The 27,649-nt window shown below is 36.4% G+C and overlaps 1 protein-coding gene across 1 annotated transcript; it reads right to left on the reverse strand.

The window, feature by feature from the left end:
- Nucleotides 1–27,056, reverse strand: LOC138317190 (mucin-22-like). The gene is made up of 3 exons (XM_069258742.1): nt 26,698–27,056; nt 476–6,972; nt 1–18 (listed from the first exon to the last, which is right to left on the reverse strand). Exons 1-3 carry the CDS (start codon nt 26,756–26,758, stop codon nt 1–3), a joined length of 6,576 nt encoding a protein of 2,191 aa, XP_069114843.1. The 5' UTR covers nt 26,759–27,056.
- Between the last annotated feature and the right edge of the window lie 593 nt (nt 27,057–27,649).

A 27,649-nucleotide genomic window follows, 5' to 3' on the forward strand; every position in this document is an offset into this window, starting at 1 on the left:
TTAAATTGAATATTCAAACTAAAACAAAACAATTATATTAAAATACATATGAATTATTTATGATGATTAATACAAATATGCATTCATTTATACATATGCATGTATTTATTCATATAAAAAAAACAGAACAAAAAAGGTTCTAGATGTTTTAGATAATTTCCTTCGAAGTAATCCGAGGCTTACTTTCAAGTCCGGCTTATTTTCAAAACTGGTATATTTTCAAGATACAGTTGACTGTAATAAATCTAAGGCTTACTTTCAAGAGCGGTCTTTTTTCGAATCAGGCTTATTATCGAGATTTTAGTATATCAACTTTACAAATATAGTATTTCTTACAAATTGCACGTGACTCCACATAACAGCACACATGACGTATGAGCAATATAACCATAATTTTAAAGCATAATTTGCATGTTGTATATTGTCATGCAACAAATACACAATAATAACATATTGAGCAAATTATACAAATTACGAATGGTGCCAGATTCGAGACTTTCTGCAACATCAGACAATGCTTGTGGGGCAGCTGTAGTAGTAGTTGTAGTAGTAGTAGGTTGTGATGTAGAAGTTGTAGTAGAAGGTTGTGATGTAGAAGTTGTTGTAGTAGAAGGTTGTGCTGTAGAAGTTGTAGTAGAAGGTTGTGCTGTAGAAGTTGTAGTAGTAGTAGGTTGTGCTGTAGAAGTTGTTGTAGTAGTAGAAGTTTGTGCTGTAGAAGTTGTGTGTAGTGTAGGTTGTGTTGTGATGTAGAAGTTGTTGTAGTGGTAGGTTGTGCTGTAGAAGTTGTTGTAGTAGTGGTAGGTTGTGCTGTAGAAGTTGTTGTAGAAGGTTGTGCTGTAGAAGTTGTTGTAGTGGTAGGTTGTGATGTAGAAGTTGTTGCAGTAGAAGGTTGTGCTGTAGAAGTTGTTGTAGAAGGTTGTGATGTAGAAGTTGTAGTAGAAGTTTGTGCTGTAGAAGTTGTTGTAGTAGAAGGTTGTGCTGTAGAAGTTGTTGTAGTAGAAGGTTGTGCTGTAGAAGTTGTTGTAGTAGAAGGTTGTGCTGTAGAAGTTGTTGTAGTAGAAGGTTGTGATGTAGAAGTTGTTGTAGTAGAAGGTTGTGCTGTAGAAGTTGTTGTAGTAGAAGGTTGTGCTGTAGAAGTTGTTGTAGTAGAAGGTTGTGCTGTAGAAGTTGTTGTAGTAGAAGGTTGTGCTGTAGAAGTTGTTGTAGTAGAAGGTTGTGCTGTAGAAGTTGTAGTAGAAGGTTGTGATGTAGAAGTTGTAGTAGTAGGTTGTGCTGTAGAAGTTGTTGTAGTAGAAGGTTGTGCTGTAGAAGTTGTAGTAGAAGGTTGTGCTGTAGAAGTTGTTGTAGTAGAATGTTGTGCTGCAGAAGGTGTTGTAGTAGAAGGTTGTGTTATAGTAGTAGTTGGCTGCGTTATAGTAGTTATTGTAGACGAAGGTTGTGCTGTATTTGACTGTGTTGATGTTGACTGTGTTGCAGTTGGTTGTGCTGTAGTTGGCTGTGTTGCAGTTGGCTGTGTTGCAGTTGGCTGTGATGTAGTTGACTGTGTTGCAGCTGGCTGTGATGTAGTTGACTGTGTTGTTGTTGGCTGTGTTGCAGTTGACTGTGCTGCAGTTGACTGTGTTGAAAAGCTTGTCACTGATGTTGTTGTTGCTGTTTGCGATGAAGGTGAGGCTGTGGAATAACCGGTTGATACTGCAGACGTCGCTTGCGTGACTGTGGTTGGTGTTGTCGAGGCTGCTTGTGGTTTAGTTGTTGGTATTACCGATGACGTTGGTATTGTGGGTGATGATATTGGTACTGTGGGTGATGACGTTGATACACTCTCTGATGACGTTGGTACTGTCTCTGATGACGCTGGTACTGTGGGTGATGACGTTGGTACTGTGGCTAATGATGCTGACGTTGTTGTAACAGATGAACTTGAAGATTTGGGTATAGAATTCGTTTGTGACGATTGTGCTGTTGTAGCTGGCGATACTGTCGTTCCCACTGAGTGTGTTGTCGACCCTCCAGTTGGTGATAGCGGAGTTGATGATTCTGATGAGTCAGATGTTGGTGGCAATGATTGGACGGTAGTAGATGGTTGAGAATCAGATGTATGTTGTGATGAATGTGATGCATCCGATGATAAAGGATATGTCACAGGTGTCGAAGAAGGAGATATACCAGAAACAATGAGTGATTCTGATGACGACGGCGTATGTGCTGTATTTTGTAAAGATGTTGATGAATCTTCCAAAGCAGAAGTTGACCAAACTGGAGGCATAGATGGATTTGATTCTGTTGTGGGTATTAATTTTGAATCACCTGTAGGCATTGGCCAACTTGTAGGTTTAGCGTCTGTCGATCCACCTGTAGGCATTGACCAGTCAGTAGGGTTGGCGTCTGTCGATCCACCTGTAGGCATTGACCAACTTGTAGGTTTGCTGTCTGTCGATCCACCTGTAGGCATCGGCAAGTCAGTCGGCTTGGTGTCGGTCGAACCATCTGTTGGCATTGACCAACCTGTAGGCGTGACATCTGTTGATCCACCTGTAGGCATTGGCCAATCACCCGGGTCGATTGATGATGATCCACCTGTAGGCATTGGCAAGTCAGTAAGCTTACCGTTTGTCGATCCACCTGTAGGCATTGACCAACTTGTTGGTTTTGCATCTGTCGATCTGACTGTAGGCATTGGCCAGTCAGTAGGCTTAGCGTCTGTCGATCCGTCTGTAGGCATTGACCAACCTGTAGGCTTGGCGTCTGTTAATCCACCTGTACTAATTGGCCAGTCAGTAGGCTTTGTGTTTGTTGATCCACCTGTAGGCATAGGCCAGTCAGTAGATTTGGCGTCCGTCGATCCACCAGTAGGCATAGGCCAGTCAGTAGGTTTAGCGTCTGTCGATCCACCTGTAGGCATAGGCCAGTCAGTATGCTTAGCGTCTGTAGAACCATCTGTAGGCATTGACCAACCTGTTGGCTTGGCGTTTGTTGATCCACCTGTATTCTTTGGCCAGTCAGTAGGTTTGGTGTTTGTTGATCCACCTGTAGGCATTGGCCAGTCAGTAGCTTTGGCGTCTGTCGATCCACCTTTAGGCATCGGCCAGTCAGTAGGTTTGGTGCCTGTCGAACCATCTGTTGGCATTGACCAACTTGTAGGCTTGGTGTTTGTTGATCCACCTGTAGGCATAGGCCAGTCAGTAGGCTTGGCGTTTGTCGATCCACCTGAAGACATTGACCAACTTGTTGGTTTTGCATCTGTCGATCTGCCTGTAGGCATTGGCCAGTCAGTTTGCGTGGCGTCTGTTGATCCACCAGTAGGCATAGGCCAGTCAGTAGGCTTACCGTTTGTCGATCCACCTGTAGGCATTGACCAACTTGTAGGTTTGACATCTGTTGATCCGCCTGTAGGTATAGGCCAGTCAGTAGGCTTAGCGTCTGTCGATCCACCTGTAGGCATTGGCCAGTCACCTGGATCCGCCGATGGTGATGCACCTGTAGGCATTGACCAACCTGTAGGCTTGGAGTCTGTCGATTCGCCTGTTGGCGTAGGCCAACTTTTAGGTTGAGCGTCTGTCGATCCACTTATAGGCATTGGCCAGTCAGTAGGCTTAGCGTGTGTCGATCCACCTGTAGGCATATGCCAGTCAGTAGGTTTAGCGTCTGTCGATCCGCCTGTAGGCATTGGCCAATCACCGGGGTCGACCGATGATGATCCGCCTGTAGGCATTGGCCAGTCAGTAGGCTTAGCGTGTGTCGATCCACCTGTAGGCATATGCCAGTCAGTAGGTTTAGCGTCTGTCGATCCGCCTGTAGGCATTGGCCAATCACCGGGGTCGACCGATGATGATCCGCCTGTAGGCATTGGCCAGTCATTAGGCTTAGCGTCTGTTGATCCACCTGTAGGCATCGGCCAGTCAGTAGGCCTAGCGTATGTCAATCCATCTGTAGGCATTGACCAACCTGTAGGATTGGCGTCTGTTGATCCGCCTGTAATCATTGGCCAGTCAGTAGGCTTGTTGTCTGTTGATCCACCAGTAGGCATAGGCCAGTCAGTAGGCCTGGCGTCTGTCGATCCACCTGTAGGCATTGACCAACTTGTAGGTTTGATATCTGTTGATCCGCCTGTAGGTATTGGCCAGTCAGTAGGCTTAGCGCGTGTCGATCCACCTGTAGGCATTGGCCAGTCACCTGGATCCGCCGACGTTGATGCACCTATAGGCATTGACCAACCTGTAGGCTTGGAGTCTGTCGGTTCGCCTGTTGGCGTAGGCCAACTTTTAGGTTGAGCGTCTGTCGATCCACCTTTAGGCATTGGCCAGTCAGTAGGCTTAGCGTGTGTCGATCCACCTGTAGGCATATGCCAGTCAGTAGGCTTACCGTCTGTTGATCCACCAGTAGGCTTTGACCAACTTGTTGGTCTTGCATCTGTCGATCCGCCTGTAGGCATTGGCCAGTCAGTAGGCTTAGCGTATGTCAATCCATCTGTAGGCATTGACCAACCTGTAGGCTTGGCGTCTGTTGATCCGCCTGTACTCACTGGCCAGTCAGTAGGCTTGTTGTCTGTTGATCCACCAGTAGACATAGGCCAGTCAGTAGGACTGGCTTCTGTCGATCCACCTGTAGGCATTGACCAACTTGTAGGTTTGACATCTGTTGATCCGCCTGTAGGCATTGGCCAGTCACCTGGATCCGCCGATGGTGATTCACCTGTAGGCATTGACCAACCTGTAGGCTTGGTGTCTGTCGATCCGCCTGTAGGCATTGACCAACTTGTAGGCTTGACGTCTGTCGATCCGACTGTTGGCATCGGCCAGTCAGTAGGCTTACTGTCTGTCGATCCCCCTGAAGACATTGACCAACTTGTAGGCTTGGCGTCTGTCGATCCATCTGTAGGCATTGGCCAACCTGTAGGCTTGGCGTCTGTTGATTCACCTGTAGGCATTGACCAATCTGTAGGCTTGGCGTCTGTCGATCCACCTTTAGGCATAGGCCAGTCAGTAGGCTTTGCGTCTGTTGATCCACCAGTAGGCATTGACCAACTTGTAGGCTTGACGTCTGTCGATCCGCCTGTTGGCATCGGCCAGTCAGTAGGCTTATTGTCTGTCGATCCACCTGTAGGCATTGACCAACTTGTAGGTTTGACATCTGTTGATCCGCCTGTAGGCATTGGCCAGTCACCTTGATCCGCCGATGGTGATTCACCTGTAGGCATTGACCAACCTGTAGGCTTGGTGTCTGTCGATCCGCCTGTAGGCATTGACCAACTTGTCGGCTTGACGTCTGTCGATCCGCCTGTTGGCATCGGCCAGTCAGTAGGCTTACTGTCTGTCGATCCCCCTGAAGACATTGACCAACTTGTAGGCTTGGCGTCTGTCGATCCACCTGTAGGCATTGGCCAACCTGTAGGCTTGTCGTCTGTTGATTCACCTGTAGGCATTGACCAATCTGTAGGCTTTGCGTCTGTCGATCCTCCTTTAGGCATAGGCCAGTCAGTAGGCTTTGCGTCTGTTGATCCACCAGTAGGCATTGACCAACTTGTAGGCTTGACGTCTGTCGATCCGCCTGTTGGCATCGGCCAGTCAGTAGGCTTACTGTCTGTCGATCCCCCTGAAGACATTGACCAAATTGTAGGCTTGGCGTCTGTCGATCCATCTGTAGGCATTGGCCAACCTGTAGGCTTGGCGTCTGTTGATTCACCTGTAGGCATTGACCAATCTGTAGGCTTGGCGTCTGTCGATCCACCTTTAGGCATAGGCCAGTCAGTAGGCTTTGCGTCTGTTGATTCACCAGTAGGCATTGACCAACTTGTAGGCTGGACGTCTGTCGATCCGCCTGTTGGCATCGGCCAGTCAGTAGGCTTATTGTCTGTTGATCCGCCTGTAGGCATTTGCCAACTTGTAGGCTTGGGGTCTGTCGATCCTCCAGAAGACATTGACCAACTTGTAGGCTTGGCGTCTGTCGATCCACCTGTAGGCATTGGCCAACCTGTAGGCTTGGCGTCTGTTGATTCACCTGTAGGCATTGACCAATCTGTAGGCTTGGCGTCTGTCGATCCACCTTTAGGCATAGGCCAGTCAGTAGGCTTGGCGTCTGTTGATCCACCAGTAGGCATTGACCAACTTGTAGGCTTGACGTCTGTCGATCCGCCTGTTGGCATCGGCCAGTCAGTAGGCTTATTGTCTGTTGATCCGCCTGTATGCTTGGCGTCTGTCGATCCACCTTTAGGCATAGGCCAGTCAGTAGGCTTGGCGTCTGTCGATCCCCCTGAAGACATTGACCAACTTGTAGGCTTGGCGTCTGTCGATCCACCTGTAGGCATTGACCAACTTGTTGGTTTGGCGTCTGTCGATCCACCTGTAGGCATTGACCAACTTGTTGGTTTGGCGTCTGTCGATCCGTCTGTAGGCATTGGCCAGTCAGTAGGTTTGGCGTCTGTCGATCCACCTGTAGGCATTGGCCAACCTGTAGGCTTGGCGTCTGTCGATCCGCCTGTAGGCATTAGCCAGTCAGAAGGTTTGGCGTCTGTCGATCCGCCTGTAAGCATTGGCCAGTCAGTAGGCTTGGCGTCTGTCGATGCAACCGTAGGCATACGCCAATCTGTAGGCTTGGCGTCTGTCGATTTGTCTGTTGGCATTGGCCACTCAGTAGGCTTTGCGTCTGTAGATCCACCTGTAGGCATTGGCCAGTCTGTAAACTTAGTGTCTGTCGATCCACTCATAGGCATGGGCCAGTCTGTGGATCCCGTTAATGGGTTATCTGATACAGTTGGATTAGTGCCAGATTGGAATCCTTCGGTAATTCCTCCCGTAGGCGTCGAGCCGTCAGGGAAAGGGGAGGTGTTGGCGGTGATGTTGAGCGTTGATGGAGCTGTTGATGATTGAACTATAGGAGTAATAGTCGTTCCTCCTGCATCCTGGGTTGATGCTGGCAGAGCTGTATTAGTGTAGTCAGGTGTGGAGTCTATGCTTTGTGCAGTTGTACCAAACTCTACAAAACATGATATATAGAATTAGGACCTTCATGTTGTAATTCTTGGAAGGTATTATGATTTCATTTCTTGTAGTAAATATTGACCTGGACAGTTGTAGTTGCAATTTTTTAGAAATTAGAATCCAATGTGTATGATAAATATGACTAAAACAATTGAAAGTTAACACAATCGGGGGAACAAAATAGGTATATTTTCGCTCCGTCAATCTAACACAATACGCAGTGTTATTCCACTCTCAGGCCATCATTTAATTTTTTATCTTAATATCACCTTCTTGGAGATGATTCAATTGTGGTAGAAACATATCACACAACTCGGGGTTAATGAATTTGGAATTTATACTCACACTCGTAAGTTACAAAATCAAAATTCATAATGTATCAAAAACGGCAATCTCGCGATGTCAAAGTAAGATTAGGAACAAGCTTAGCTAATTGACTATGTCATATAATAATAAAAGTAAAGAAGCACATTATTTTTTTTTTAATTTAGAGAGCACAAAATGTATTGTATAAGAGGAGTGACCTCACCATAAGGTTAACGGTAACTTAACATATTCTTCATCAAATGAAAAAAAAATCTCTACTAGGAGGAATAAACTACACGCGCCTCCTCCGTTATCGGTTATTTATAGTGTGAGGATTGTATATAGATCAATACAGTGTATTTTCGTAGCACAGGTACGGTAACTATGTGATTAAGATGTTCCGACAGTCGGCACTCATAATATATTTGTTTATGAAATTTCAACATTAATTGAGTATAAACTTTAAAAGTTTATACTTTATTCATTCTGTTAAGCATTACATTCTCCATGAATGTGATTATAGAATTTAAAAAAATCAGACTAAGCACAAATTTGTATTCTTCAACAACAATTGGTTACCGTGATCCATATTTACATAAATAGGTCTCAACCCCCCATCGTTTGTAGATCAATGGAATTAAATAAATAAAATATGACCTACCCTATCGTTTACATTGACAAATATTTCTAATAGTATACGCTAACTTTTTATAGCACGGATCCTGATACCTACGCACGATCGGTTAAAAGGTAGGCCAACATTTGTTTGTGTGTAGGTCAAGGCCGCATCAACATGAAAATGTACCATGCTTAGCCAAGTACAATAGTGTAAATTAGAAGGGGAACAAGAAATGACCTTGTCCATCTTTTTGTATATTTAACATTGTATACAGCGATAATTTATGATTTTAGATGAATATCTACTTTCCATTCTCTCTAATATTTATAAAGTATAGGTCCAACTTTCTCTGTACTTCAAAATATAGCCCCTGTCTTCGTTGTTCTCGCTGATGCTCACTTATTATAATTGCCTAATCATGACCTTTTTACAATGAAGGACATAAATGCTTATACCTTCGTTACCATATTTCTGTTCCTTATCGTCACTTTCCATCACGATTATGTCATGCATTTTTTTCATTTACATTTTTTTTGTGAATGCAACTTAAGTTGATTTTTTTGTAATTTTACAATGACGTCACGTACCATTTAGATGTTTTCATTGATATATGAAAAGAAAAATGAAAAAGGGTTGAATTATTTAAAGTTTGATTTCTTTGGTTTCCAGCGATGCAAAGACGGCAGTAGTTAACATTAGTTATTTGCTTAATTACACTTGACATTCTATCGAGTATCGACAACTAAGGACATTTAAGGATGAGTTTCCTTGTAAACGATGTATCGCATGGGCAACTTGTGTTATGGAAAATTGTGGTACGTTCGAATGGTGTCTACTATTCTACTTTTTGCTATATTCGCTCTTAAACATACTGCCAATTACTAAGAACAGTGCACTCAATATGGACATATTATCCGGGAAAAGAATAAACTAGTTGTGCCACTCCAGTTATGCCTATCATTAAGTGTGAATACTTTTGGGTACTTGATAACAGATCTTAGAATCTCAGAGAGGCAAAAACTCAAGACCGAAAACAGTTACTTTGTATATTAGCAGTTACATTTTTTTTGCATGCTAGACCGTTATTCAAAGTTTTCTTTATTTCTGCAAATGCATTTTCCCTAGCAAATTAAAAATAAAAATAGATGACTGTTCAAGATGCTTGATTTCTTGTTAGCCATAATGACATAAAACATGCTTGCCTAACTTATCTATAATGTAGCACATGGTGCGATTCGTTTGTATGTGGTAAAAGGGTGTTAGGCTGACTATTCAAAAACCACAATGTGGTGTTTTAAAGGAAATGTGTACTGCCACCCTACAGTGAACACTAGTCCAGATAGGTTGTTTGTTAAGTAGACACAAGATCAACACTCTACACTCTTTAAGAACATTAACAGAACAAAAAGTAATATGTAAACCTATTACTTAAGATATTATTTACGTATTGCTATGATAACAGAGAGACATACGTGTTATTGGACACATTGTACAGACCGACACGCTATCCTGGCAGGTGTTGTTTGAAAGACAATAATTTCACGAAGGTTGGAGCTGCTGACAGAATAACAGAATTATGTAGCAAGTTATTTTCTACTCAAGTCAAAGTTCTATCATGTAATTTAATTATTTTTTTCGGAAAAAGAATTTAATGATCAAAGTTGAACCATTTTATTGATTTAAATCTACTTTATGTTAAAAATACAAACATAATAGAGTTTTGTAGAAGGTATGTTTTCCTATCAAAGCTTTCTCCCACAGGTACCGGTAAGTCTTCTAACGAAACATTGTTTTCCTTACAATTTTATATTCTACAGGAACATATACTATATCTGAAACTACAGTATGTAACTCTTCTGCAGAACTATGTATATTAGTGGTAAATACTTAATTCACACGAGTGTAATTCTGATATGATTGGACCAACATCAAATTGAGGACTATTGCCAAGGGAACAAAAATAAATACCAAACAAGAACAGTTAACACCATCAGGTTTTTTTAGACTAGACTTTTTTAAATATTTGGCCTTTTTATAAGGCATTTCAGTAAGTATTTAGATATAAATCAAATAAACTATTGTTAAACGGTTTACTCTTCATAACTAAAACTAGACTAGCTTATCAATTTCGTACTAAATCAAAAGGCGGTGGGGAAAGTGTTTTCTTGCTTTCATTTCAAGGTAGAGATAAAGTATTCAACCGAAGGCGGATCCGACAACATCACCTCAAAAATAAGATTCGGATGAAGCCAAACGAGAATTATGACAAGTTATGACCACCAATAATAGGTCAGTATACCAATGAAAACATCTGATGATAATATTGGGCATTAAACCAGCAGTTCATCTCACACAGGATAAAATGAAAATTAAAATCCTGTATCAAAGAGATTCTGAATAGTTCTGCAACATTATTTTTTTAAGTTCACGGATTGATAAAGGTTCGTTTACTGTCGTGAAATTTTAACACTTTTTGCTTAAAATAGCCTTACTAATGTACATCTATAAATCAACTAATGATGATATTAGATCTATAAATTAAACCCTCTTGGAATGTTTGCGTGAAATCAATAAATGTCAGACTAAGTAATATCATGTTGCCATTCTATTGATCAGTTTATTTGACATTTTATAGAAAAGAAAGCAGACTAGTCTGTTGACAGTCAGATATCTCCGGATCATTTTACATTTACATTGTACCGTACATAAACATATAACAATTCCTCTATTCAATAGCGGTATTTTTAACACACTCACTTCCATTTACAAACCGTTTACCGGTAAATTTAACACTAACTTTACTGTTCAGTATAAAAGTCTGGCAAAATGATCATACCTTGTCATAGACAGTGTACAACTTTTGAGTATATCTCAGCGTTTTTTTCCCCCGAGTTTGAGTGGCTAAATTATACTAATTATCCATAAAATATTTTTATGATTTAAATATCTATGCAGCGATCATTGAAGTGACATGAACGTTGTTGTGCCTTTTATTTTCTTTGTTTTGTTAATTCGTTGTTTGTATTCTTATTTATGTATATACGTTTGATTTACTTTTTACATTTCCTTTTTTTTAAATCATTTGTTACAGTTATGTTTGTTAGTTTGCTTATGGTGTAGTTAAGGCGTAAGAATAGTATCTGCTGACCGCAAAAGGCGACTAAATTTAGAATATTATTTTTCCCTCTTCCTAACGTTTCCCTTGACAAAAGTGGTTGTTTCTACTCCTGCGTAGCGCTCAGCATTACGGGAGTGTAACGATTGTTTCGCCCGTTGTCAGTAGTACAATGTGACCGGGTGTGGTGTGTTGCTTGGAGTCCTTGGCGGCATGCTTCAGTCCACATAAATCACTCACCACACACTTCATTCACCTGAAACAACCCATACTTGGGAGGCCATCCTTACATCACCTTGGCTGTTAATAGGTCGTTAATTTAATCAATCAAGCAAACAAATAAACATGCAAACAAAGGCTTCATAGTATTTGACATTTCTCCATCTTTTTTTTTTAAATATTTTTTTCTCAATTGTTTGTTATTTGGGAAACAATAAAACGTTCAATGTTGCTAGTGATTGTGTTTTCCTTTTTTCTCTCTTTTTCTTTTTTTTTCTCTGTCTTTATTGTTTTAAAAATCACAGAATGTTTAGATTGCGTCACCTAGAGGTCTTAGGCTTATTATTTGTCTCGTTGAAATGGACAACCCCTTACTTTGGTAAGGATAGATACAAAATGACACATACACACCCAATCGACGTAACCAAAATGGTATTTTCTATTCTCATTTAAGGAATAATAAAACGTGGTTTGTATATGTCGAGGTCAGTGACCTTGAAACATTGATAAATAGGAAATAAAGAATTAGATAGAATCAGTTTTTCAAAAATCAAAGATTAATATGGCGTACGTAATGTGTATTACTGGCGTAAGAATAGTATCTGCTGACCGCAAATGTAATGTATATTACTAGTGATATATATCAGGAAGGCCAAGCCGTTATTTTATACTTTCAGATAGTGTGCGATTCTTTGGTGTTGATGATAACAAATACGTTTGAAAACATGATTATTAACGCTAATTAATGCAATTAGGCATCATTTAATACACCAGGCTAACATATAGATGTTTGATATCAAGATAAATGACATTATAATCTTATTTGATTATGAGATCTAATAAAAATTTAATAGATTATACGACTTAATATCACGATTTGTACTCGCCTAAAAGATTAAGAAGGCACAAAAAGTGCAATGAGTGTGACAATACTTGTATCAAAGAATGTGGATATCATATATAATTACTACATCGATTGTGCTATCAAAGTTCTCAAATTTCAAAGAGATGTTTGTTCACATTCGCTCGTTATTCTTCTGAGGTCTAGTTTTGATTTCATAAACACCAATGAACATGATTTCATTGAATAGAAAATTAATATTATATTGGCTGATATAACAAACGTCGGTCAAGAGACCCAGATATTCTCTTACTCATACTAAAGTATTACTAACAGTTCATTAAGCTTCAATGTAATACGTTTGATAGGAATATGTTAAGTTAGAAATGGAAAGTATCTATTTAGTATAATAATGTTTAACACACTGCAGATGTGGACAAATATAGACCGTGGTTATTGAAAGACATAATTGTGTTTGCGTATGAATTTATAATTATATCGGACAGTTATCAGTAGGCGCTCAAGATTTTAAAGGATAATCATTTAAGTTCAGAAAACCGTATATAAATAAAAAGACTACTCGAAAACGAGGGAAATTTAAAGCAGTCGATGCTCTTCCAAAGATAAAATGAATCAATACTTAAGAAGTTTTCTGACATACAAACGACAGATACGGTTTACTGATTAAGAATTAAGACCTATCTTTTTAAAGGTTATCGTTTCGTGTTTCGATTCACTGTCTGTGCGGAATAACTGAATAGAGATTCGCATTCACACTCGTTTTTAATTTCGTTTTATTCTACCTGTAGCCTTCCATTACATCGCCTGAATCAGGTTGTGTGTGAGTGGAGGACGAATCGAGATATCGACATAATCACTACCGTATGTGGAAATAGTACCTTCCAAACGCTTGATTTACTTTAATACGTTTAGCGTGAAAATCTTTGACAATAATGTAATTATGTTTACTATCTAGAAACTAACCGTCAGGTACAAATGTGATATATGAATTAAGCCACGTGCGAAACCTGTCATTTTGATAAATCAGTTTCCAAGTCAATAAGGCGGACAAAAAGTAACTGGAGGATGGGGGTTAAATTTGAACTAATTATTTATTTTTAAACTTTCTAACGACACATATAAGCTATGTGTTGAGCGAAGTCGTGGAATTTTAAATAATAAAAAAACGACACGGACCGTTTTTCTTTTTGTGTTTATTTTTGACTATAATGATAATTGTCATTTGGAATCATCATCTCGCCAGTATCAAATCATCACGTTATCGTTCCGTTAGATAGACCGTTTTTAAACATTAATTAGCCTCTCTTGCCTAAGTATGTATCACTCGTATTAGGCCTAGTACAAATGGAATGCGTGCTATATTTGGAGCTAAGCGTTGTCATTACCCATTTTTCCAGAACAGAATATGGACCAATCCAACTACACATTTTCGATAATCAACAGTTCAACTGGAATGACGCAGATCATTTCTAAAATAAATATAAACTTTTACTTTTGGAAGTAAGTCTGCATCGATTTCCCATTGAATACATAGTGTATAAGTTCATAACTTTAATATAATGGAGCTTAAGCAAAGAAATAACGTCTCTTAATCGAATATTTCACGAGTACAATGCGAAATACAAGTCTACTTAGATTACACTAGCAAGCTAGAAGCAGACGAAGGGTAATTGTACTTAACGCAATTCATAATGATATGTTACAAAGTATTAAACAACTGTCTATACCACCCAATAAGCTTGTCTTATCTATTCCAACACTTTAACACCATTTTAATGGCGCTTTGTTTATTTAATTGTGTTTATAAAGCGTATTTGATTTGCTTTAAGTTGGCTTCAGTTTGTCATGATCCTGTTTTGTTCATTTACTCTATTATCTAAAATCGACTTAATGCTAATATTTGTTGTTCTGTATGACTTACATATCATTTAAAAGGTTAACTTATGTTTGATTGACATCATTTGGTTTATCCCGTTATTCACGTCTACGGTTTTCAAAAGTTTAGTTTAAAATACTCCGTACGTAATCTTATACCTCGTGAATAAAACAATATTTTAACAATGTTATTGAAACTTTAGAAATAAAAATGTGATATAAGTATGAATATTGTCTTGAAATCATATTTGTATTCCCTGTAAAATAAGAGGAATAGAAAAAGAAATAGTACGATGAAGAAAATGTACGGTACACATAGTTCATTTAATTTTAGCACATGAAGTGAATGCAAAAATAAAGACTACTATATTTATGCTTACCAACTTTTGTATGGATTAAATTCTAATGTTTATTTGATAATCTACATATAATGACCTTTCCTTAATGCATTCACTTTTCCTCAACAATACAGGTTACATGTATAATAACTTAATCTTTACCTGCAATGACTGCATACCTTTCCTTTTGATTAAATATTTCATATAACCGTAGGCGAAACAAAAAACTTATTTTGTTGCAATATGCTACATTACCTTAAAATAATTTTAAATATTTCACAGTTTCCTTACCTAATATTATTTTAATCTGTTATTTCATAAGAAATAATATGTTGATTATGACGTCAAATTCTGGACATTCTGTCAGCCTGTTACGGGGTTTTCTACCTCAATGTTCAGATCCTACCCACACGTAAGAAACAAAACTATTCAATAAAACAAAATGTTCCGTTGTACATGTACGCACAGGTATTTAGTTGTATTAAATGTTCCAAAATAATATTAATGTCTAAAAAACAAAAAATGTCTCAAGGACACATTTTATACGAACACTTCTGAAAGACACAAGAGACAGTGATCCTGACACTGTAAAAGGTATTTAAGTTATATATTCTGATTAAGATATAAATCTCCATTGTTCCTGCGTTTATTAGATGATATGGCAACATACCATCATGTGTATTACTGTATCTAAAATTATTGATGGTAACTTCCAGAGGACATACTAGATTATCGAGCTTGCAAAAGTCTCTTCGTACATTTGGTGTATTTAACCAAAACAATGTACATTAAAGTAACATATTTATGCATGTAGTGATGAAAGGTCGTTTTCAGTTGATATAGTCAGATGGAGGAAGTACATGTATAAACGTCACCAAAATGTAATAAAAATGATAAATATATGAAATACAAACATAATTACAAGTGGATGTTCCAGTTGGTCAAACGATGATAAGTGATTTTTTTTCATATCATTAATATCATATGCAAGCCTATGATTATATCTAAGTAAGACATGAAAAATGAAGTTCATAAAAAAAACCTTGAGTATATGTGTATTACAATAAATTATTGAGTTTGAAAGTGTCACACCGTGACAAACCTTATCACTTTTAAATAACTGGGCATTGAAGTAATATTGTACACCAATGCAAATCTCATCAATGGTAATGAAAAGAAGAAAGTAATTCTGAACAAAACATGTTTGCTGTCAGGCTCCAACTACATTAGATTAAATGAAATCAGAACGGTACTATCCCAGTGAAAGTAAGTGGAGCGCTCTTGACATTTCTTGACCTCCGGTCGTCTCTACATATGTGTTTTGATTTTCAAATGTTTTTTATGTAAACAACTTCTGTTGACCCAACCCCAAGTTTGCCTACTTGATTAAAGGTTTAATGAAAAGTTCTATTGAAATCTTAGTTTACAAAAAAAAAATACCATATATGATTTATCGTAAATAGTTTCCCTGGAACGGGATCCCTCGCTCCATTAATGATGAAATATCGTTATAAAATGTTTGAATATGATAATATAATAAATATTCAGCTTTTAATAAAATAACATGAACATTCATTACGATATTTTACGTTACGCTCCAATACAAGATCTGACAACGCCCCTGATCTAGAATCGGAACTTCTCGGGACATACTGTGTGCAGTTTATAAATCACACACAATCAACCACACCGACGATTTCGTAGGCGAGACGCTGATTGGCTAACAACAGGGGTCATACTGAGGTGACCCCGAACGGGGAGCTGTTAGATCGTGTATTGGAACGTATAGTAGAGCATCATAGTGGAATTGAAATACAAGTCAAATTTTAATAAGATTGCGTTGTGTGTGTAACTAAGGCGCGTTCATGGTATTTGTTTTTCGTCCACTTGTGATAGTAGAAAATGAGCACACTTCATAGTGCTATTGAAACCACCACAATTACCAAGCAAAAAAGTTCCTACGGTCAGATTTAGTCTTATCATGAATATTAAATTATCTAGTAAAAATTAAACAAGATTGAGTATATGTATAAATCTAAAATGGTTCATATGAAAGCGCCGCGTATTATAGATAGCGCTTTTTGGGGAACATTTGAATACCCACATATAAGTCGTGTGGACGAGAAATCAATTTATTTGTAAATACGAACTTCAACTATTTATTCAAAAAGTCGCCATGTCAGTTTATCATGCAACACGTTTTCTCATCAAATTTATATGAAATTAATCAAAATTAATTATGATTAGAATTGAAACGCGTCAAAAAGAATTCTATCACTAACGTTGTGTTGTTGACAATAAAGTAAATTGGTTTGAAAAATATATCAGAAAGGAAAAACATCCCGGAAGTATTTGCTCATTAAACATACACATTCATAGTCACAGCTTAACGGTTCTGTAAGTGTCTTCCAAAGTCAAGGGATAATCCTAAATTTGAAACGGTTATAAGATGTCGAAATAAAATTGAAATAATATTTCAGACAGTGAAAGGTATCATATTTACATAAATACGGCCATCTCTTATAGTTACGGAGTTTATAAAGATTGTATTTGCTTAAACACAACAGAAGCAAATTGAGCCAATCCTGTCATAATATACATATTATTAACAGGCATTATGTGTTTAGAGGAATTGTTTTGTACCAAATTAAGTCTGTAGTGACGCAGTTACATGCTTTAAGTGGATTTCGTTTATGGCAAAACTTTTTTGAATATGTTTCATAAAAAGTGTTCATGAGTCGATCGATATGAAAAGAACACACCACCTTTATCGTTAGGGATTCAATAATCACCGCTTTTGTCTCCACTCGAACGTGTGATATCACGACTAACAACGAAGGTAAACATGTAAATATGATGTTTTGTGCTAGGCTACGCATCACGTAATTCAAATGCGAGTGCCATGTCAACTAAGCCGAGGTGTAATTGAAGGGTGAGTTAAGTGTACAGATACATATCACTGTAAAACATACTCCATGATATACTGGCATAGTTTGAATTTTCCACTCCAATACTGACATTTTGAAGGTGTACTCTTTTGATATTTTGGTATCAATGAAACGATAGGTTGTTGAATCATCCGGTGGTGTAGTAGTTAATTTTACGTAGTCCTCCGCGACATGGGTAAATCAAAAATAATCTTTATGCATCATTTAAGTGCAACGTTATGCATTTGAACATTAGACTTTTTATTGCAGTGTGATTTGAGTGCGCTTTTTACTGCAAACTATTATAAAATAAATCCATAATTTGTTTGCTTTGGATTATCAGGTCAACCATCCTATTGACAGCTATTGTCATCGAAGGTTGGTTGGCGAGTCGATTGCCTTACAGATATGATTATCTATGACTGCCGTATTGTATCTCGTTATACCAGCACTTGTCCTTCTTATAGTGTTACCCCACTGGAGCATGCCGGCAAATAAACCGAACAGCACACTCCACAACTAAAGGTCGGCATGATGACCTCTCATCTAGTATTTATAGGAAAGAACAATCCAATCCGTTTAAGTATATTAAAAATATCAAAATACAGAATTCTTTATATGGAACAGTAAATCTGGTGGAAATGGCAATTTCGTGATTAAAAGATAGAAGTATGAGTATCCTTTTATCAATTTTTAATAAATATAATAAGTTCATCAAATTTATTTACTAATTCTTAAAGTTTCTATGCAGGTATTTGACTAGGGGAAACCAGCTCTAACTCGGGTCGCGTAAAAACCCAATTCATTTCTTGTTCAATTGGCTAAAACAGGAAGCAATATATCAAAAACGCGGAGGGCAGATAAGTGCAACTTTATACCCTGCACTTCCAAAATAATACGAAACTATCCTTGAATCAGTTCTTAAAACATATAAATTGTACACTGCCTCGTTTGGAGGTAAGGCAAACACTTTTATTTCTTGCATACACATGTTTCTGGTTTTCCCAAAAATCACAACTATGCCATTACATTTAGTATGGTGGTGGCCGTGAAAGGGAAATGTGCTGTGTAATCAAATATACAGACCATATAAAGCAGGTTGAAGTGTTCAGATACTTCAACTCTGAACCCAATAGCTTTGTACAGACACTCCCATTCTCGATGGAATATCTTTCTACATCAATACGTTTATTTTTGGTTTTAGCATTCGTATCTAAGATATCGTCAATGACATTTAAATGTTTTAAGACAGAAATAATTTCTACACGTATACAAATGTCATGTACTTTTATCATCTGTCTATTTTCATACTTAAATTACGTATTATGTTTGCAAGCTGAACAAGTACTATTTATTAGCACTGATCTATTGAGTCTTCAACAAGTCCATTGATACATACAATTATTGAACAGTGTCTCGTTATAAAATCATGGTATTTACATTTTGATATTTTTTTACTTTCAGTTAATATTCCAAATAAGACATAATTGCAAGAAGTCGCCCTAACCACATGTCATGCTGCGCCCCAGAAGAAGTAATTAGAACTATACTTATCTATTATATGGTTTCTCCATCAATAACATTACAATACAAACGGAGCTTTACTGAATAAATCGCCAATCTGACTTTTTATGACAAAAACAATGTTTTTCGTACCTGTTGATTTTATAAAAATCACCATTTCATATATTTTTGTTTTAAAACAAATCCGTGTACGTCTTTAGAATATTATAATAGAGGAAATTGTCTTCCTTCTCATTGTAAAATACATGTAAAGATGCACATTTATGCTGGATGCATTATGGATACTATAATGAAGTGATACTTATGAAGTGAATTTAATTATTTTTATAATTATTGCAATTTATTTGGTTTTCCCGTTAACCCAAACTTTCCCCTTATAATGATAAATATCGACACAATAATGACTGAATGGAAAGATGAATGATTAATTTTCAGACATGCTCCAACGAGGTTTTTTATTCTTGTCATGCTGAAAACCTTAGAACGGAATAAAGTGAAATTTACCCAGACTATTCATTCACGTTAAGAATAAGTGAAGTGTGTTATCTACATGTACAATGTATCATGTGTTGTAACAGTTCTCTCCTAAACTCATTATGACGACCGAATAGTTTATCATATGATCTGGATTATGTTAGGAAACATCCAGCTACGTGTAACAGAACAATTTCTGATATTTGTTATAGTCGCATGAATGAAAATCCTCCCACTACATGGATTTTAGGGTTTACCTGTTATCGAGTGACTAACAAACATTTAGTGTGAACACGCACATAACTGTATACATGCTGAAGTAAGTGACATGCTAGAACAGAGTTAAATGACGGGATCAGGGATCGAGTTGTCCTGAGGACCGTTTGATGAGCTCGAGGGAGATATAAGATGTGAAAGGAGGAAATGTCGACATTGTCGCGACAAGTTGTAAAATTTAAGTTAATAAAGATACTGAAACTGAATTTAACAAACCAGGAAGTCTATTAGTAAAACTGTAATAAATTTATATGTCAAATAATAAAAACTTCTTAATACTAATTTAAGATAACCGGAAAGCGTTCATCAATATGAATATGATATCATTAGATAATATATACCATAAGTGTCATCTACAATTCGATAATGCTATTCTGTGCATTAATCCAAGAATGTTTGAAATCGTTATGATCGCCCATATGGATTTTCCTACGGAAAGTCTTCGTCAGACATTCTAATATAATTTATCTAATTAAACTACGACTTAATAAACAAAAACATAATCTGGAAAAACAAGGCAGTTAAAGTCATGATAAACGTTCAATAATATCCTAAAGAGTATAGGCCTACCACTTCTGACTTAGTGGCGTTCCACTGGGCCAATATAGATGAATGCGTCTTTACATCTATACAGAAGTAGGTCAAACATACTTAAGGTAGGAACACTACTTCCATAATTATCTCCTCTCTCTCGGGATAAATCATCACTCCTATAGACCTGAGTATTATGATAATATTTGATACAACAAAGTCGTTTTGAAATCTTTCACATCAATTATGCTATTTTCATTCTTTGTGATGAACACGCATTACTCAATGGAAATATACAATTTAAATTACAATTTTCAATTTTTATTAATTTTTTTAAGCTTTGAAATGGCATTGACATGTAATTTTATCGAAACACGTCAAACATATAAATTGATGCCTTGTACAGGTATGTTGAATAATTCATGTTTATCAAATATATGGAAAGACTGAACAATATTATTAAATGACTATCCAACTAAACATGATAAGAAATCTGAAAAAAAAATCCTCGGGCTGTAAACTTTTCCTCTGTGGATGTCATATTATTTACTGTGAATCAGTTTATTTTCAGGAGCTCTAATTTTCACATATTTCACTGACAATAAGATAAGTAACTGCAAAATTATTTTCAATCACACGTATACTGAAATTTAAATGATAATGAAATACAAAATTAGTCACCGGTAAAAAGTTGTTGGTTCGCGGTAATCGAATATCATGGAAAGTGATTGAATTTCAAAAAGTTTAAAAATGGTTTGAATTTCAGACGAGACTATCCTTGAATCAGCTCTTAAAGCATATATATTATGTGCTACATCGTTTGCAGATACAAATGTAAGGCAAATACTTTCATTTCTTGCTAACACATGTTTCTGGTTTTCCCAAAAATCTTAACGATGACACTGTATTTAATATGGTGGTGGTTGTGAAAAGAAAATGGGCTGTGTAATCAAATATTCATACAATATGGAGCAGGTTGAAGTGTTCAGATACTTCAACTATGAACCCAATAGCTTTGTACAGACACTCCCATTCTCGATGGAATATCTCCTTTTTAGCATTCGTATCTAAGATATAGTCAATGACATTTAAGTAGCTGAGTCGCTTCTGTTTACGATAAAGGCAGATATAATTTCAACACGCATACAAATGTCATGTATTTTTATAATATGTCTTTTTTTATTTTATTTTATTGTTTAAAACATATCTGTATACTTTTTCAGAATATTGTAATAGGGAAAATTGTCTTCCTTCTCATTGTAAAATACATGTACATGTGTATATGCGTATTTATGCTGTATGCATAATGGATATTTATGAAATGAGTTTAATTATCTTTAAATTGTGGCAACTGATTTGGTATTCCCGTTAATCTCCCCCTTCTATTGACAGATATTGACATACATTATGGCTTAATGAAGAGATGAATGATTGATTTTCAGACATGTCACAGAGAAGTGTTTATTCTTGTCATGCTGACAATCTGAGAACGGACTATAATGAAATATACACAGACAATTTATTCACGTTAAGTGAAGTGTGTTATTTACATGTACAATGTATCATGTATTGTCAAAGTTATATCTGTCCTAAACGACCGAATAGTGTATCATATGGTCTGGATTATGTTAGGAAACATCCAGCTACATGTAACAGAACAATTTCTGATATTTGTGAAAGTCGCATGAATGAAAAACCTCCCACTACATGGAGTTTAGGGTTTACCTGTAATCGAGTGACTAACAAACATTTAGTGAGAACATGCACATAACTGTATACATGCTGAAGTGACATGCTAGAACAGAGTTAAATGACGGGATCAGGGATCGAATTGTCATGAGGACCGTTTGATGAACCCGAGGGAAATTTAAAATGTGAATGGAGGAAATATCTATGTTATCACCAATGTCATCGACTTGTGTGATGTTATACCGTCCAGGTCATCACTTTGTGTGATGTGATAACGCCCACGTCATCATTTTGTCTGATGATATACCGCCAATGTCATCGACTGGTGTGATGATATACCGCCCACGTCGTGACTTTGTGTGATGGTATACCGCCATCGTCATCACTTTGTGTGATGTTTTACCGCCCACGTCATCACTTTTTGAGATGATATACCGCCATGTCATAGACCTGCGTGATGATATACCGTCCATGTTACCGACTTGTGTGATGATATACCGCACACGTCATCAGTTTGTGTGATGATATACCGCCCACGTCACCACTCATGTCATCGGCTTTTGTGATGATATACCGCCAACTTCATTACTTTGTGTGGTGATATGTTCTTTCATGTTCTTACCAAGTGTAAAAGAATCAAAACTATTTATAAAACTACTTTTCATTTAACTTTTCTTTTGATATTGTTGCTGATGTTGCTTTCCTGTTTTGACTGTGCGTGGTCTTCTCAGTGAATAGGAAATAATTTATTTGATAGTGAGGCTGACCCCTTTTGACTTAGTGGTGTTCCATTGGGCAAACGTAGATGAATGCTTCTTTACATCTATAGAGAAGTAGGTCAAACATATTTAAGGAAGGGAGTCGTGTTGAAATCTTTTACATCGATTATGATATAATTTGTATTTTCAGTGCTTACAACGCGTTACTCAATGCAACTATACAATTTAGTAACAATTTTCTTTATAACTTTATATTTTTCTCAAGTTCTGAGATTGCATTGACATGTGTTTCTTCTCGAGCCAAGTATTAACTAAATATTGATGCTTTGTACAGGTGTTTTGATGAATTCATATCTATGGATAGACTGAACGATAATATGAAATAGCTTTCCAATAAAACCCGGTAAGTGATCTGAAAAAACCTTGGGCTTGTATATTTTTTTCCTGTGTGGGTTCCATATGATTTAGTGTAAATTAGTTTATTTTCAAGAACTTTAATTATCACATATTTCACGGGCGATACTATCTTCAATTACACGTATACTGAAACTTAAATGATTATACACCTCAAAATGATTCATCGCTAAAACGTTGTTGGTTTGCAGTAATGGAATTTCATGGAAAGTGATTTAATCTCAAATAATTTCAAAATTGTTTGAATTTCAAAGGAGGCTATCTGAATCAGTTCCTAAAACATATAGATTGTACACTGCCTCGTTTGGAGGTAAGGCAAACACTTTCAGTTCTTGCATACACATGTTTCTGGTTTTCCCATAAAAACATAACGATGTCATCGCATTTAAAATGGTGGTGGTTGTGAAAACAAAATGCGCTGTGTTACTAAATATACAAACCATATGAATAATGTTGAAGTGTACAGACACTCCTTTTCTCGATGGAGTATTTTTCTAAATCAAAACGTTTATTTTTGGTTTTAGAATTCGTATCTAAGATATCGTAAATGACATTTAAGTAGCTGAGTTGGTTATGTTTACGATAAAGACAGAAATAGTTTCTACACGTATACAAGTGTCATGTATTTTTATGAAATGTCTATTTTCAAACTCAAATTTTTTTAAACAAATTTGTGTACTTTTTAGAAGTTTATAATAGGGGAAATTGTTTTCCTTCTCATTGTAAAATACATGTACATGTGTATATGCGCATTTATGCTTGATGCATAATGGATATTTATAAAGTGAATTTAATTGATTTAAATTATGGCAATTGATTTGGTACTCTCCCCCTTCTAATGACAAATATTGACATAAACTATGGCTAAATGAAAAGATGAATGATTGATTTTCAGACATGCCCCAGCGAAGTTTTTATTCTTGTCATGCTGACAACCTGAGAATAGAATATAATGAAAATCCAGACAATTCTTTCACACTAAGAATAAGTGAAGTGTGTTATCTTCATGTCCAATGTATCAAGTTTTATCCGTCCTAAACTCATTATGGCGACCGAATAGTTTATCATATGACTTGGGTCATGTATAGAAACATCCAGCTGTATGTAACAGAACAATTTCTGATATTTGGGAATATCGCATTGATGAAAATCCGCCCACTACATGGATTTAGTTATCGTCTGACTACCAATTAAGCGTGTAGGCTAAATATTAAATGCAAAATGCCATTGGTAGAGGTAAAGTAATGGGTCGCGATAAGTTGTAAAATTAAAGCTTATAAAACACTGAGACTGAATTCAAGGAACCACCAAGTCTATTAAACTATAATAAATCTATATGTCAAATATCAAATAATCTTTAATATTAATTTAAGATAACTGGCTGGAATGCGTTCATCAATACTACCATGATACCACTAGATCATATACCACATTCAGTGTTATCTGAAAAAATTCTCAGGCTAGTATATTTTTCCTCTGTGAGTACCATAGCATTTACTGTTGATTGGTTTATTTTCGAGAGCTCTAATTGTCACATATTTCACGGGCTATAAGATAGGCTACTGCAAAATTATTTTCAATTACACGTAAAATGAAACTTAAATGATTATGAACCTCAAAATTATTCACCGCTAAAAAGTTGTTCGTTTCCAGTAATGGATTTCATGAAAAGTGCTTGAATCTCAAATACAGATGAGTGCCAAATCAATCGGAAAAAATAGTATAATACTACGAGAGAAAATCTACACCACTAAAAGGACATATTTCAATTTTAAGGTGAAAAATGAATTATATATATTATTATGAAATATCGGTTAGCTTGAATACGACTGACAGCGGAAACGAAAATAAATGGAAATATACAAAGGCTTGGTTGTATATGTGCGTAAAGAAAGGCGAATAAAACAATCGTATTTGCAGACATGAAGTATCTCATATCAAACACGTTGGGACCTAATGAAAAAATAACAATAGCGGTCATAAGTTAAATAAAGGCCGTCTACATGGTTAGCGACAGTCGGGGTCGATATATATACAGAGGTGGTCGCTACGGCAGGGTTAATCGTACATAGATTATAGATTTGGTGTAGCAGATGCATCTGGTTGTGTTCAAAAGGACAAGAGTTCTACTATGCAGGAAGTCACAGTACGAATACGACAGTCTTCCAAAACACGTTACACACCGCATACATGGGAGGCCGTTAATAGGAAATATCATCAACCATCTGGTGTACTCAACATTTGAACGGTGTTAATACGCTAAATATAAACAATCTCCTCATATGTGTCTAAAACGTGACTAGGAGGGGGGGTCACTATGATGGAAGTACCCACTCCGATCATAGTCTTTTAAAAAGTAGAATGTGTTCTACAGAAGGTTCCTTTGGTATTATATTTATACTTGTCGGGAACTTGAATTTACGCAAGCCTTGTAAGATTGGAAGATAAATGGACCTGCATTAACAAGTCAGGGAATTAAACTGTTTCAATAATGTGCTCGAGTATATGTCATGGCCATTTTGTTTACACAAATGCACACTCTCCACTAAAATCATTTTATGTTGTTCACTCTAACTCATTTTTGAACTTAATCAGTTTTAGTATACCGAGACGAGACTGGTTGAGAAAAATAATTTTCCCACAATATTGAGCAGTATATCATATTGAACTGATACTCTAGAGGTTAGCCACAGTTTCTTAGAATTTTGATAAGATAATTTGCGTTACAGCTATTTGATTATTAGAAATATTTCAACAAATATTAAATACATCGTCATTTATATGATATATCATCATCGCGTTCCAAGAATGACCAACTACATATCCCTTTAAACATTTTTTTCAAAGAACTAAAGTAAGATTTCTAAACTTGTGTCAATATTATAACATAGTTAATATATATATAGGACTATATATATAGGACAACGGTGGCCGAGTTGAACGCAAGCCATCTAGCTCTAGGTTGCGAGCTCGAATCCCATTGGGGGGGGGGGGGGGGGGCCAGGCACTGATCCTAGATGTTGAAAGGACGTTAAACTAAAAAATATAATTATTAAACCAGAAAGTATTTACATTGTATATTATTTAGAGTTATGACAAATAATCTGTGAAATAGGCATTAGGTATTTTTTAAAGACATGTCATTTTTAACACGCAATGAAATTTTATCAACTTGATTGCACTCGCAATGCACGTATTTCTCATCCGTAATTACTATGATGCTATAACGCAATTTAAAACTCTAATCATGCGTTGACCGATTCACTCATCTCCGTTCAAAGTATACAGAATACACCATTCAGGCTTTAGCTTATGCATTTTTCTAATAATCGTATGATTTTATATACATTTGCGGTTGAATTACAAAAATCCTCACATTGTTACTATGATTATAATTGTTAAAATAATATATATTTTTTTGAGTTCAGTATAACTACCCCCAATAAGTATCAATAAAAATAATTGATAGACAGTATTTGAAGAAAAAAAAAGATTATCAAGATTACACAACATCGTTTCTAAACAAATCAAATAAAAATAATATAATCAATCTATCGCAATTGAAATGGTATATGACACAGTCATATGTTTTTAATCGGTTTTCATCAGTATTTTGTAATTTTGTCGGATTCATTTTCCATTGGAATTGGGTTTTTTTAATCATTATTAACATATTATTCCATTGACATTTTTTCTGTTTAGATTTTTTATCCATTATTTTCATCTTTTTATTTATTTTCTATAATTTTTTGTTTTGTTGTTGTTATTTGTGTCTTTTTTGGGGGGATGGGGTGAGATAATTAACTCATTAATTAATTAATTAAAGACTTACCTGCCAATTGAATAAATAACATAGCTAAAATAAGCATATATCCTTCCATATTTCTTCTCATCCGTAGCGTCAACTCCTTGCCTGAAGCTCCCTGCACAAATTGTTCAGGTATGGTATTAGCTTATAGTAATGTCTATAAGTAATTATATTTAAATGCCAAGGCTTCCGACGTCAACGCCCATTTTGTTTGATTTGGGAATACCCTAACGAAGGAAGCACACAATGTCTTGACACTAACAAGTACTGTCATCTTACTAAAGAGGCTTGCCCATATACTCCACCAACTATGTACTTGTGTATTTTGAAATAGAATTTTAAATAAAAAAATAAGAAAGTATCTTCTAAGCGAATACTTTCGTTTTAATGTTATGTATTCAAATAATTGTTGATTTTGTTTCATATCAGGCTTTGTTCTCTTTGCCCATGCATGTGTATTGTAAAATTTAAAGATCCGGGCATATGAATGAAGCCTGTGCTATATTTGTGAAGGTACTTTATCAACACTACCGATATATGGCCTACATCACTATAATGATGTCTATTTATAATTCTTACTTTTAGACATTTGTGCAATACTGATGAAACAATGACTGTCGATATCGTGCACAGACAAGTATATCAATAGTTTTAACAGTAAACAAACGAAGACTAGTTGTTAAGGGATAGGACCAGTTAGAATAATAATGTATTATTACCGATAGTTGTTATTACAGAGGAAAATCACCGACCAACGTCTAGTGCCTGATACCCACTACAAAGTTAGAAAAGGTCATGCTAAATCTAAATGACTGGTCCACTATGAATGTATGCAACCCATTTTAGTCCCTACAAAGTTAGAAAAGGTCATGCTAAATCTAAATGACTGGTCCACTATGAATGTATGCAACCCATTTTAGTCAATTCATATTTAGTGGTAAACAACTTTGTTTCTTAACGTTGTTACTTACAAAAT

Source organism: Argopecten irradians, chromosome 3 (genome assembly GCF_041381155.1).
Source record: "Argopecten irradians isolate NY chromosome 3, Ai_NY, whole genome shotgun sequence".
In the NCBI taxonomy this organism is placed as follows: Eukaryota; Metazoa; Mollusca; class Bivalvia; order Pectinida; family Pectinidae; genus Argopecten; species Argopecten irradians.

What these genes read in the sequence shown, in the direction of transcription:
- LOC138317190 (XM_069258742.1), bottom strand. Translation starts at nt 26,758, where the DNA reads ATGAGAAGAAATATGGAAGGATATATGCTTATTTTAGCTATGTTATTT. An exon ending in GTTATTTATTCAATTGGCAG is followed by an intron (nt 6,973 to 26,697) that starts GTAAGTCTTTAA and finishes CATGTTTTGTAG; the next exon opens with AGTTTGGTACAACTGCACAA.